At 43.6% G+C, this 15,337-nt stretch overlaps 1 protein-coding gene across 1 annotated transcript in view; it reads left to right on the forward strand.

The window, feature by feature from the left end:
* The window catches only part of LOC126122489 (acid sphingomyelinase-like phosphodiesterase 3a), a 538,383-nt gene extending 524,057 nt beyond the window's left edge, over positions 1 to 14,326 (forward strand). Inside the window, exon 10 of the mRNA XM_049915090.1 lies at positions 14,071 to 14,326. Within this exon, the coding sequence (XP_049771047.1) occupies positions 14,071 to 14,326 (256 nt within the window). The remainder of the gene's footprint in view (positions 1 to 14,070) is intronic.
* Positions 14,327 to 15,337: the final 1,011 nt, after the last annotated feature.

Below are 15,337 nucleotides of genomic sequence, written 5' to 3' on the forward strand. Positions count from 1 at the left end.
AGAAAATATAAAAACGCAGTAAATGAAACAGGCAGAAGGGAATACAAACGTCTCAAAAATGAGATCGACAGGAAGTGCAAAATGGCTAAGCAGGGATGGCTAGAGGACAAATGTAAGGATGAAGAGGCTTATCTCACTAGGGGCAAGATAGATACTGCCTACAGGAAAATTAAAGAGACCTTTTGGAGAAAAGAGAACCATTTGTATGAATATCAAGAGCTCAGATGGAAACACGGTTCTAAGCAAAGAAGGGAAAGCAGAAAGGTGGAAGGATTATATAGAGGGTCTATACAAAGGTGATGTACTTGAGGACAACATTCTGGAAATGGAAGAGGATGTAGATGACGATGAAATGGGAGACACGATACTGCGTGAAGAATTTGACAGAGCACTGAAAGACCTGAGTCGAAACAAGGCCCCGGGAGTAGACAACATTCCATTAGAACTACTGACGGCCTTGGGAGAGCCAATCCTGACAAAACTCTACCATCTGGTGAACAAGATGTGTGAGACAGGCGAAATTCCCTGAGACTTCAAGAAGAATATAATAATTCCAATCCCAAAGAAAGCAGGTGTTGACAGATGTGAAAATTACAGAACTATCAGTTTAATAAGTCACAGCTGCAAAATCCTAACACGAATTCTTTACAGACGAATGGAAAAACTGGTAGAAGCCGACCTCGGGGAAGATCAGTTCGGATTCCGTAGAAATAATGGAACACGTGAAGCAATACTGACCTTACAACTTATCTTAGAAGAAAGATTAAGGAAAGGCAAACCTACGTTCCTAGCATTTGTAGACTTAGCGAAAGCTTTCGACAATGTTTACTGGAATACGCTCTTTCAAATTCTAATGATGGCAGGTGTAAAACACAGGGAGCGAAAGGCTATTTACAATTTGTACAGAAACCAGATGTTAGTTATAAGAGTCGAGGGGCATGAAAGGGAAGCAGCGGTTGGGAAGGGAGTGAGACAGGGTTGTAACCTGTCCCCGACGTTATTCAATCTGTATATTGAGCAAGCAGTAAAGGAAACAAAAGAAAAATTCGGAGTAGGTATTAAAATCCATGGAGAAGAAATAAAAATGTTGAGGTTCGCCGATGACATTGTAATTCTGTCAGAGACAGCAAAGGACTTGGAAGTGCAGTGGAATAGAATGGACAGTGTCTTGAAATGAGGATATAAGATGAATATCAACGAAAGCAATACGAGGATCATGGAATGTAGTCGAATTAAATTGCGTGATGCTGAGGGAATTAGATTAGGAAATGAGACACTTAAAGTAGTAAAGGAGTTTTGCTATTTGGGGAGCAAAATAACTGATGATGGTCGAAGTAGAGAGGATATAAAATGTAGACTGGCAATGGTAAGGAAAGTGTTTCTGAAGAAGAGAAATTTGTTAACATCCAGTATAGATTTAAGTGTCAGTAAGTCGTTTCTGAAAGTATTTGTATGGAGTGTAGACATGTATGGAAGTGAAACATTAACGATAAATAGTTTGGACAATAAGAGAATAGAAGCTTGCGAAATGTGGTGCTACAGAAGAATGCTGAAGATTAGATGGTTAGATCACATAACTAATGATGAAGTATTGAATAGAATTGGGGAGAAGAGGAGTATGTGGCACAACTTGACAAGAAGAAGGGATCGGTAGTAGGACATGTTCTGAGGCATCAAGGGATCACAAATTTAGCATTGGAGGGCAGCGTGTAGGGTATAAATCGTAGAGGGAGACCAAGAGATGAATACACTAAGCAGATTCGGAAGGATGTAGGTTGCAGTAAGTACTGGGAGATGAAGGAGCTTGCACAGGATAGAGTAGCATGGAGAGCTGCATCAAACCAGTCTCAGGACTGAAGACAACAACAACAACAGCGGCTGATCAGTAATTTTCGTTAGATTCGACACCTTGCATTCTGCTTCAGTTAAGCTCGACAATCGTGAATATGTTTAATTACAGATCATGGTTGAATGCACGAAAATTAGGAGAGATGGAGACAACTGCAGTTCTCAGTATCAATTGAAATCACTCGCTGGAGCAGCATGAGTACGCGTGATTACCTTGCGTCAACGGCGACAGTGGTGTCTGACAGCATGAGGTGTCAGTCTGAGAAACTGTGCTGTGTAATTTTCGTTGATCCGTTATGGATCGTGGGACGACAGCTGGCATGAATATCTTGATGCAATAATTTACCAACAGCCGTATGATTTGTAGAAGTTTATTTTATTTTATGTACTTCAATTTGCTACCAGTTTCGGCATTACAGTCTGTGTCGTCTGGCCACCAAGAGCTGCTGCAGGACGATTGATTCACGGATCCAGTTATGTGGCCCTTACCGTGTATAGCTATTTTACGACTATGACGAGTGGGGCCTGAAGATGGCATCAATGTGATTCCGAAACTGGTAGCACATAGAGGTTCATAAAATAAAATAAACTTCTACTAATCGTACGGCTGTTGGTAAATTATTGGATCAAGATGTTCTATGTAAATCTCTCTCGGCTGTTAAATACCAGCCTGATAAATTTTCTAAGTCTTCAGTGAGGCCGAGACTCCCATTTATTCAATAGCTAAGTTAAGTGGCATGGTACACGCCATTTGGCTGGAATAGCATGTACGTTGTTGACCTCAAATCACTCGCTCCTTACGACGAGCCTGTGAGCAAGTGTTCACATAATGACTCTAGCAATCGTCTCAGCATGGCGCGAGTCGCCTTGCTCAAACACTTGACGATTTTCTGCAACAGACGAAGACAATTACTCTGTCTGCTATTTGGCTATATCAAAGCTGGTGGCCACGCGTTTTCTTCCTGCCCAGTCAGAGTGTTCTTACTTGTTATGTCTCCACCCACTAGAATTACTTGTAGCCTATCATAGGTGTCGTTTCTTTGGTAGGGCAGATTTTAGCTTCTGCTATGTAATACTGTGATAATCAGCTTTTCCTTTCATGTGAGTTTTAACGTAGGTGGCTACAGTAAGTCACCAGTGTTTTGAGCTGGGGTTCTCCAGACGTTTATCTGTGATCTCCAGCCATGTTCCTGTAGCAAGCCTTCCAAAGGGTCTTCGTTAAAAGCAGGGACCAGAGCTGCTTTTGCCTGCGGCCTACACAGTGGCTGTGGCGTCTCATTGTGTCCTCTAGGTGTCCCGTGGCGAGGGTTTCAGCTTCTCGACACGGAATGCCATTGTAAAATTCGCTTTCCCTCAGAACTGCGTCTCAAAGGTCGGGTCAAGAAAATTACTTGCATGTAATTACTAGCGTGAGTGTTAGTGGTTTATATTCAGGAAACGTCGGTTTGTTTATTCACTTAGCTATGCCTATCAATAAAATTCATACATTTTCACGTAACTATGTCGTGTGACATATCGAATTAACCAGAATTGTTTCAGGAATTTAATGTAAGTTGTGTTATTTGTTTGACACCTTGCAACAAATATAACATTAAGTATGACCATTAACAAAAGACTGGCACTTCACCATGAGGCTGATATACATACCTAAACGTAACGTAAAAATAATTTTTTGGTAATGAGTATATGGCTCACACAGTGTGCATGACATCGTACTCACAATGGGACTGCTACAACTTGTTTAGCAGGCTCTCCAGCATTCATTGTGTACACTTGTAAGTATGTGTAGCTGCACTGGACAGCATGGTCAGTCGGCACAAAGACTACTGGCTTTCTTTCAGTTCGTACACCAAGACAATGGTTCTTAAAATAGCCTCGCCCACTCAGACTCCTGAGCTGAACCCAATGTGACTCCTTTGCAATAAGTTAGAAATCGGCAGCTTCCATCTCTTTCACCTTCTCTGGTTTCAGTCAATAAGGATGAATGGGTTGTCATCACTCCAGAGATATTCAGGCACCTTATTGAAAATATCCCCAGCAGAGTTCAAGTCGCCATATACACTCCTGGAAATTGAAATAAGAACACCGTGAATTCATTGTCCCAGGAAGGGGAAACTTTATTGACACATTCCTGGGGTCAGATACATCACATGATCACTCTGACAGAACCACAGGCACATAGACACAGGCAACAGAGCATGCACAATGTCGGCACTAGTACAGTGTATATCCACCTTTCGCAGCAATACAGGCTGCTATTCTCCCATGGAGACGATCGTAGAGATGCTGGATGTAGTCCTGTGGAACGGCTTGCCATGCCATTTCCACCTGGCGCCTCAGTTGGACCAGCGTTCGTGCTGGACGTGCAGACCGCGTGAGACGACGCTTCATCCAGTTCCAAACATGCTCAATGGGGGACAGATCCGGAGATCTTGCTGGCCAGGGTAGTTGACTTACACCTTCTAGAGCACGTTGGGTGGCACGGGATGCATGCGGACGTGCATTGTCCTGTTGGAACAGCAAGTTCCCTTGCCGGTCTAGGAATGGTAGAACGATGGGTTCGATGACGGTTTGGATGTACCGTGCACTATTCAGTGTCCCCTCGACGATCACCAGTGGTGTACGGCCAGTGTAGGAGATCGCTCCCCACACCATGATGCCGGGTGTTGGCCCTGTGTGCCTCGGTCGTATGCAGTCCTGATTGTGGCGCTCACCTGCACGGCGCTAAACACGCATACGACCATCATTGGCAGCAAGGCAGAAGCGACTCTCATCGCTGAAGACGACACGTCTCCATTCGTCCCTCCATTCACGCCTGTCGCGACACCACTGGAGGCGGGCTGCACGATGTTGGGGCGTGAGCGGAAGACGGCCTAACGGTGTGCGGGACCGTAGCCCAGCTTCATGGAGACGGTTGCGAATGGTCCTCGCCGATACCCCAGGAGCAACAGTGTCCCTAATTTGCTGGGAAGTGGCGGTGCGGTCCCCTACGGCACTGCGTAGGATCCTACGGTGTTGGCGTGCATCCGTGCGTCGCTGCGGTCCGGTCCCAGGTCGACGGGCACGTGCACCTTCCGCCGACCACTGGCGACAACATCGATGTACTGTGGAGACCTCACGCCACACGTGTTGAGCAATTCGGCGGTACGTCCACCCGGCCTCCCGCATGCGCACTATACGCCCTCGCTCAAAGTCCGTCAACTGCACATACGGTTCACGTCCACGCTGTCGCGGCATGCTACCAGTGTTAAAGACTGCGATGGAGCTCCGTATGCCACGGCAAACTGGCTGACACTGACGGCGGCGGTGCACAAATGCTGCGCAGCTAGCGCCATTCGACGGCCAACACCGCGGTTCCTGGTGTGTCCGCTGTGCCGTGCGTGTGATCATTGCTTGTACAGCCCTCTCGCAGTGTCCGGAGCAAGTATGGTGGGTCTGACACACCGGTGTCAATGTGTTATTTTTTCCATTTCCAGGAGTGTAGATGAAGGGTGAACAGAGCCTATTGAATCTCTGAGTGGACAGGTCCATTTTAAGAACCATTTTCTTGGTGTAGGAACTGTCTGTGTACCAGCTCACCATGCGGTCCAGTGGAGCTATATATGCTTACGGGTGCACACAGCAAATGCTCGGCAACCTGCTAGTCAATGTGTCTGGATACTTTCTATCAGGTGTTGTATACCTAGTTTGTCAATCTACTGCTGACAATACGAGTTCCTAAGTTAAAACAGTCAGCAAACAAAATTGAATATTCACTATAAATATCTTGGTAGTTTTCAAACGCTCTAAAAACGCCATTTAAATAGATCTCAGCGCACATCATCATATAAAACAGTAAAACGCTAAAATACTAAAATGTCCGACATATTGGTCGTATTGGAATGGCCATCTTTAGGGCGTAACTACATATTTATTACTGTAAAAACAATTTTCACAGAAAGGAAGTGGGTTACCTGCACAGCATGTGCCAATACCAGCGTCTTACCTACTGTGGCAGCACATAATGGCCACGTGGTGACAGCGACAATGTTATGGACCCGTATCTACCTGCGAGCCAGAATGTACACGACATTTTCTACTCACTTCCAATGTGTCGGTTGGCAATGTGCTGCGTTGCCAGAATGAAGGTGCACACTCGGCAATTCCTTTGAACGACTTCAAGCAAAGTGGTTGGGAAAAAAAAAATTTGCTATGGCTTTATATGCCAGCTTCATGGTGAAGTGCCCATCATTTCGTTAACGATGAAGTTACTGTCAGATTTTGCGTTTAACTGAGACACTGTACCAAATTCGAAAACTTTCAAGGAAAAATAGGGGATGCAATGATTTTGCAATAGCAGCATGCTGCATTACCTTTTGGTGAGTATGAAATTTAGGTAACATACTGAATTTCACTTCGGAAGCAGGTCTCATCTGTCACCATCCTCGACAAAACTGATTTTATTTAGTTCACTCTTCTGCCATCAGGCTTCCAGCAATAGTGTCAGAACGATTCATAACATCACTCATATTTCATATATGGTTTGGAATATTGTAGTGAGTTTTTGGGAAGTGATAGCATACAAACAGAAGAGTATTTTGTTCTATGGGTAATATGCAAAACTTTATTATCTGCTGCTTTATTTGATACACTACAGATTTTTCAATGAAACAATGCCATTTTGAATGGTCATTTATAACTGATGAAACGAGATTTGCCGTGGGTTTCCCTACAGCATAAGTGAATATTGCTTTTCGACCGACGATGTGCTTTTTCATAAGGTCAGTCTCTCACTTAGAAAACAATTGTTTCATGATTCTGTCGCAGATACATCTGCATAAAATGTTACTAAGGTGACATTCTGTAAACTCATTTGTATTTTTGCACTAAGAAGTAGATTTTAATATTTCAACTATTCTACTCAAAATTCACCACTGATGACACTTTCCTGAACATTAAAATGGTTAACAAGTCAGATTACAGTAAATCGTTTCTTTTGTTCTATTTTCAAAGGATTTCTGTAAGCTAGTGTGTTTTTAATAATGAGCAGTTGGTACTAAAACTTACCAAAGCACTTTTGTTCTAGTTATCAGTGCTCTGAGAAAAATTAGAACAATTCACTGTTTCTATCCCCATTCAGCAAAAATTATTCAGCTGCTTCACTTCATTTGATATGCTAAACATACGGTATAACAGCTCATAAATGGAATTATACACGCTGTTACGCGTAGAACTATTCTCCATTTTGGCTCTGGAGTAGAAGTTCCTGTAGAGACAATATATTTTATATCTTTGAAGCTGTGGTCACTCTGACAATTTTCAAAATTGTTTTGAAATAGATGATCAGTATCTTTGATGAACTGTAAGATGTCTGAGGTAATTAAGATTAGTCCTTCACTCATAGAACTGAAACGATGGTGTGCTATTTGGTGCTAATTTTTTCATATTTCTCAGATCATTGAGGTGTGGAAAGAAAATTCTTTGGTTAGTTTCACTATTACCTGTTAATTATTATAAACAAACTGGGTTACATGATTCCTACGAAATTGCAACAAATGGAAAGATTTAATTGTCTCAGATTTCTTACTTTCTTCTTTAGACAAATGTCATCAGTAGCGAAGTTCGACTAAAAACCTAAAGTTTTCTGGGTGCAATGATAAAATTTGCTGTGTTTGCCAAAGTACAGCAGTGTTTACACAATGTTGCCTCACTAACATACTACTGCAGACGCAGTTGTGACAGAATCCTGAAACAGTTATCTATTAATTGGGATGCTGTGGAAAAGTCAGGTTAATAGCTTACGAGAAAGCACATCCTTGGTATAAAAATTAACGTTGTTGCAAACCCCACAACAAGTATCGTTTACCAGCTATCGATAACCATTAAATATTGCACTGTTTGAGTGAAAAACGTTGTAATGTGTTGAATAATGCAATAGATATTGAAGTTTTGCATATTGAACATATGGCAAAATACTCTCGTGTTTGTCTACTATTATTTGCCAGTAAAGCTCGTTTCTATGTCTCAAACTGTTTATGTAATATTTTATTCTACCTTTATTACTCAGAAAATAAAGTGAATGTCCACGAAGGAAGACGTCGTTAAAAAGTTTAATTAATGCGAAGTTTTGAATGAAAGCATACACCCAATAGATATTTATCATCCAGAATGAGATTTCCACTCTGCAGCGGCATGTGTGCTGATATGAAACTTCCTGGCAGATTAAAACTCTGTGCCGGATCGAGACTCGAACTCGGGACCCTTGCCTTTCGCGGGCAAGTGCTCTACCAATTTTTTTTTTCAATGTCATTTTGTTCGTTTTCGTTCGTTGTATCTGCTTTGGGCGGACGTCGCAAGACACCCGTTTCAGTTCGTCGTTAATCCATTAACTCAGTTTTTTTATTACAGGGGGCAGCTAACCCTCTGACTGAACATGCTGAGTTACCGTGCCAGCTTTTTTTTTTTTTTTTTTTTTTTTGTCGCTTTTGTTCGTTGCATCTGCTCGTGTCGGACGTCGTAAGACATCGGTTTAAGTTCGTTGTTGACCGATTAACTCAGTTTTTTTTTATTACAGAGGGCACGTAACCCTCTGACCGAACACGCTGAGCTACAATGCCGGCTACCAAATGAGCTACCCAAGCACGACTCACGCCCCGTCCTCACAGCTTCACTTCTGCCAGTGCCCAATGTCCTACCTTCCAAACTTTGCAGAAGCTCTCCTGTGAACCATGCAGGACTAGCACTCCTGAAAGAAAGGATATTGCGGAGACATGGCTTACCTACAGCCTGGGGGATATTTCCAGGATGAGATTTTCACACTGCAGTGGAGTGTGTGCTGATATGAAACATCCTGGCAGATTAAAACTCCTGAGCTTCTGTAAAGTTTGGAAGGTAGGTCAGAGGGTTACATGCCCTCTGTAATAAAAATAACTGAGTGAATGGATCAACGACGAACTGAAACGGATGTCTTGCGACGTCCGCCCCGAGCTGATGAAACGAACGAAAACGATCAAAATGAAAAAAAAAGTTGGTAGAGCACTTATCCCCGAAAGGCAAACGTCCCGATTTTGAGTCTCGGTCCGGCACACAGTTTTAATCTGCCAGGAAGATTTAGATATTTATCTTAGTGTATACATTATCGAAACATAACATGAGCATTACTGCATGACTGTAACTATGTCTTAGATACTGTAAGGTGACACAAGCCTTTAAATTTCAAGTCCTTGTAAGATTTGCCAAAAATAAGGAGTAGTACTGTAATATAAGGGGCAATCAAAATGTTTCCATACGAAGGCAGTGCATCTCAGAATCGGTATGCCAATCAGGCAAAATCGCCGTGAGCTACGATGTGACTATCAAACTGACGCGTTGCAAATACTCATTTGGTAAAACACTATGTCCCGCTACGTGAAGAAGTCCATAACTGCCTGCCGCACAGGATCAACCAGCGAATCACCAGTAGCACAAAAGTACGTACACCATTTCACGGTGGTAGTTTTCCGCAGACAAATGCCCCATACACATTCTTCATTCTCTGATGGATATCTATCACCATTTGCCCTTCAGCAGTCAAGAAAAGAATAACAGCACACTGGTGCTGTTTGGACGCATTTTGTGATAACTTCGCTATAGTCCATGTTTCAGGATATACACCAAGCACATGGGAAAATCCGAATGCTATACAAAGTTTAGTATTGCATAATTATGCATCGCAGCCGCACTAAATTGTATATACGCTGCAGCAACTTCCTCAAATTGATACTTTTTGGTCGCCCCTTATAGATAATTGGTGTAACACTGTCTCTCATTCTATTATTTTTTTTAGATATGGACATATGGGGCGTATGTGCATCCACAGTAAATGATCTTATGGGTGGAAGGAGGGGGGGGGGGGAGACTAGAGCCTGGGTACTTTGTTGATAGGTGATGTTAGCTATAAAGTGTACTTCCTACTTTTACGTGTAAACCAGTGTGATTTCAACTTACCATATGGTGTGATGACATATTGTACGTGATAGTAGCCATAATTATGAATGGGTTACGCAGTTTCTGTAATGTTAAAACAATTGTGGTTAGTTTTAGAGTTAAAAAAAAGATTGACTTTTATATTAATATTTTACGTATTTTACATAAGATGCTTTATAGTATTTTAAGTATTTCATGTACATATGTTTTACGTTTTGACCCTGTAAACTTTGATATCTTCAATTATGTTCCATCCTTGTGTTATCTTTGTGCTCCATGGTGCGTGACTATCATATTGTAATTATATGTGTTTCAGTTGTTAAGTACTTTAAGCCAGTTTAATGTCTTCCTTTGCAGTGATTAGCGCCTACGTTTCAGACAGTTATCGTGTTCAGAATTCTTCTGATTTACTTCAGTTATGTACCTGGGGTTTTCGAAAAATGTATGCTATGTAATGTTCGTTTTATAACTGCATATTTGACGTAAGTATCATTTGAATGTTGTTTTCGTGATTTTTTGGTCTTGCAGGTCATGTTGTTGACTGTATTTCACTGCAGTGTTTGTTCTGTTGTTGTACAGCACCGTGAACATGTTCCTAGACTGAAACCAGTGGGTAAATAAATTGCAATAAAGACAGCATTTGCCTTAAGCTTTTCCTACAGTATGTGTAAAGCTGATGGCAATTTCCAACCATTTCCAATAGTGCGTTAAATGAAATTAAAATCTTCTGGGTTGTTAGATCGCGTCATATTTCTTCAGGCAGCCAACATTTCAACCCCTCTGCTGGGATCTTCTTCAGGATCTTGTGGTGTTCAAAAGTGGCTCTGAGCACTATGGGACTCAACATCTTAGGTCATAAGTCCCCTAGAACGTAGAACTACTTAAACCTAACTAACCGAAGGACATGACATACACCCATGCCCAAGGCAGGATTCGAACCTGCGACCGTAGCAGTCCCGCGGTTCCGGACGGCAGCGCCAGAACCGCTAGACCACCGCGGCCGGCTCTTGTGGTGTTTACAGCAAATTAGGCACTGTCATGGAGCTTGTACTGGAGAAGTTGGATTACTGGGTAAAAAAACTTGGGCTTACATTGGCAGGCCGTCATCATTGAATATTAAGAGAGGTGTCCCTGTGCTAATGCCGAAGAAGGGGTTTATTGGCTAAAAGTCCAGTGGGTGCTATTGGTAGGCCAGTGTCGCTGGTTAGAGAGGGATTTTTCCCACTCTTTTGCTGTAGAAGAGTTATTGGTTAAAATTCCTCCTGCTGCTATTGGTAGGCCCAATATCATTGGCTAGAAGCGAGACGAACAGAGCATGAGAGGGTGATGTTCATCCAAAATATTACTGTCTGCGGAGGAGGCTTCCAGGGCGTTGTTCATATTAAGGAACTCAAACGACACACGCTACTCTATGTATGATATCGGCGGCAGAGAAACATCACGAGAATTGTGGCCTTGACACCGATTTAATGACGGTCGTGTACTGGCTAAGGAAACCAACATTTGCATAAGATAAGTCCGAGAAACGATTGAAATTTCTAAGAAAGCATGTAACTTCAATAGAGAGGACGGCTATAGGTTTCCGGCATCGTGGCTCTCAGCTATCAGAGAAGTGAATAAGCAGCCGCTGTGAACGAGGAATACAAACAACGCCCTGGAAGCCACCTCTACGGACAGTTATAGTTTGGATGAAAATTTCCTCTCTCATGCTCTGCCGGTTTCGCTTCTGACTAATGATATGAGCCCACCAATAGCAGCAGGGGGCATTGTAACCAGGAATTCTTTTCTAACATAAGTGCGTGAAAAATTCCTTTCTAACCAAAGACGTTGGCCCACCAATGGTAGCCACAGTAGTTAAAGCCAATAACCCCCTTCTTCGACCTTAACGCGCACAAACCTCACTACTTATCCAGTGACGATGGCACACACCAATGTCAGCCTAAGGTTCTTGTGATGAACGTGTGAGGTTGCTATTCTGTCAATCTGCGCAACAGATTAATCTGAGATGTACCCTTTACCTTGAGACTCCTGCAAGATGCAATTTCCACCCCCACACTACTACAGAAGTCAGACAGACGTTCCTAACGTTCTAAAGAGAAATGCCTGAAAAACTTTCAGCAATAAACAACTTCTGGAGTCGTCCGCTGTAAGGAAATGACACAAAAATTCACAAAATTTCTTATGTAACTGGTGGGATACTTGGGTACTGGAGTAGTGCTTGTTAGTGTAAGAAAAACATGAAACTAACGAAAATTATTATTTATTTTGCAAAAATTCTGCGAAATCACAATGGCACTTTTAGTTATGAACTGAACATGTTATTTCCTGGTTCTTTTCGGAATGTGAAGTTACCTCTCAAGGATAGGATTCGCTAATGAAATTTCTGTACAAAGTTTAAAAGAGCTGCACCCTTCAACTTGAATAATTATCCATTACAATGTTGCTAGGTACGGTCGAGGCTTTGGCATGTGAAATGCAGTGAAGTGTACTGTTGTGGAGGAAATATGGGTCTCGCAAGGGCTGTAGTGCACAATACCGTAAGCTGCGATGACTGCTATCTGCGCCGCTCGCTGCTGACAAATAAGATAACTCTCGTTCTATCTGGACTGACCTTCGCCAATCAAATTCTCCCTACGCCTTGATGAAGTCAAGGATTCCTATTCACCCCTAGTCTAACTATTGGCGTGGTACACCGGTCAGATAACCAGTCTACTGTGATGCCACTCAAAATTCGCTCTCAGGCGTTTAACTATAACTCTGTCCATTCACACCGCACAATAAGTGTGGCAGCCAACACAGTGAACAATGCTTAATCGCAAGGACTCATAGAGTCGCACTTTGATTCGATCTCGACAGAGGTGCACTCCCAGTGAAGTACTGTGCAGAGTCTTGTTCCTCACTCTTTGAGTACACATACGAGCGTGCACACTCTCGTTATGTGTCCTCGCTCCAAGAGCGATATTGGAATGGCCCCTCTCCACACCAAACGTGGACTTCCATTGTTCTTTCAGATCAAGGCGTCAGAAATATCGTCTTCCAATCAGCATTGCTCTTCTAAAACGGGAGAATGACGTTTCATTTAAGGCAACCAATCCCAAGATCTGTAGTATCGGCGTTTGGCGTTTGCTGTCTCCCTGTGAAAATCTCTGCAACTGCATGTTCTGTGTAAAGAATGCGTAGGCTGGTCACTCCCACACAATGTAGCGGAATTTGCTTTTAAGCTGAAAAAAAGGTTCAAATGGCTCTGAGCACTATGTGACTTCTGAGGTCATCAGTCGCCTAGTACGTAGAACTAATTAAACCTAACTAACCTAAGGACATCACACACATCCATGCCCGAGGCACGATTCGAACCTGCGATCGTAGCGGTCGCTCGGTTCCAGACTGTAGCGCCTAGAACCGCACGGCCACTCCGGCCGGCCTTTAAGCTGAACACGGGGTCATCCTTTCCCTCGGGCAAACGCTGTCTGCTCCACGGGCGGTCACCGGCCGACGTAGATAGGTTGGGACCGGCCTCCTGGCGTGCGGTTGCCTCTCTCGAACTAAAAGCTCCTGTGACCGTCGTGTCTGGAATGTATGTGAGTACGCCAGCCTCGAGTATTTCAACCACGGTGCGCACTTGCGATTTATTAGTTACTTGCGTACCGTTTACATGAATTCATACAACATTGACTTTATCTCATCGAGTTTAGGGTCGAATGAAGCGTCTTGATGTGTGGAATATGATTGTGAGGCCGGAATATGTAAGCAATGAAGGTCAGGAGATCACGACGTCTTACATTCTTTGCCCACTAATCCAACTTCTCCAGTACAAGCACAGGAAGGTCTTCTTTATAAGAAAAGGCGACACCACCAGATCTTGAAGAAGGATCCAGCAGAGGGGTCGAAATGCCGACTCTTTGAAGAAATATAACGCAGCCTAACAACCCAGAAGAGTTCAACATCACTGACAATGGCCACGAAAGACTGCAGACTTATATAATGTTGAAATGTTGGGCCATGTACTCACAAAACGTACAACTGTTTTCTGTCAGCCCCACTTCTGTCAAGTTTTCCTCCTTGATACGATTTTTGGTCCACCTTTTCCTTCTACTGGCAATAAAGTAGAGCAGTTATCGCAGCAACAGTTGATTTATCGTCCAACATCTCGAAACACAGTATTATTGTACAATATTATTGACAATATATTTGAAGATATTATTGAGCTGTCCAGGGCGAACGTCAGAACTTTTGTTACTGTCCGTCTAGGGGCCGCTTTATAGTGAGGCCGTTTCGCAGGTACGACAGGGCGGCATCAGTGAGGTACACTGGCGCCGGCGGCGGCAGCGCGTGGTGCGACTCGGCGTGCGCGCACGCGCACTTCTGCTCGGCGACCAAGCTGGAGCGCGCGGCGCTGCGCCGCTGCCTCGCCGTGGCCGCCAGCTCGCTGCACTCTGCTGCGGGGGTTCCCCGGCCACCAGCCGCGCTATTTGCTATGGCGGCCGCCTTGCTGGCAGCGGCGCTGCTGCTGTGCATGTCCGGCACGCCTTCGTGACACCGGGAGCACGTGACGCAAGCCGCTTGAAGCACGCCGCTTGAAGCACGCGGAGACCTCGGATCATCCAGTGCTACTGGGTGATTACTTCCGCAGTGCTCGTTCAACCGACGGAGTTAACAAGAAGACTGGAAGAGTTACGGCGCTACGAAATATGTGCACCTGAAACTGTGCCCATGTAGACGGCTTTACATGCGAACCCAATCTCCAGAAGTCGAACAGTAATATAACCCTCCCATTGCCTTGTGAACAAATCATCTCTACATTAAATTTATGGTCAAAAATTTTTCATCGTTAACTTCACATGTTCCAACGTATTCAATCAGTAGCAATGGACATGCTACCCAATATATGAATCATATGAAACTTGCAAAGTTCATGGTGTATTCGATACTGAAGAGGAATTCTTACACAATAATGACTTGAAAAGCAAAATCATCTCGGAGACTCCATTTCCCAGAGTAAGACTTTTACAGCCAATATAACAAAACTATTTCAAAGTGCCAAGCCGGCGCATTTACATGTATCATTAATCCTAGGAAATAATCTGTGAACAACATCGGAATATTTTGAAACTTTGTTGAATTTATTAACGTGATAAACATTCTTTTTCTGTTTACATCACCGCAGATAATTTTTCTACGCTTGCCGGCTGTGAATACACTTCCGGTTTCGGCTGCCACTATTCATTCTCCGAGTAGGCCGTCTTCCAGCCGTTGACGTGTTTTGTTGTGTTCCACAACCAAGAATGTTTTCTGGCTGTTGATGTTGTGGCACCTCGAAACGCCGCTCACATAATCGACAGTGTTAACTGAGACTTACGTAAGAAACTTCCTGGCAGATTAAAACTGTGTGCTGGACCAAGACTCGTACTCAGGACCTTTGCCTTTCGCGGGCAGGTGCCTTACCGACTGAGCAACCCAAGCACGACTCACGCCCCGTTTTCACAGCTTTACTTCTGCCAGTGCCTCGTCTCCTACCCTCCACTAGAGCACTTGCCCGCGAAATGCA

The sequence above is a fragment of the Schistocerca cancellata genome, chromosome 1 (assembly GCF_023864275.1).
Source record: "Schistocerca cancellata isolate TAMUIC-IGC-003103 chromosome 1, iqSchCanc2.1, whole genome shotgun sequence".
NCBI lineage: Eukaryota > Metazoa > Arthropoda > Insecta > Orthoptera > Acrididae > Schistocerca > Schistocerca cancellata.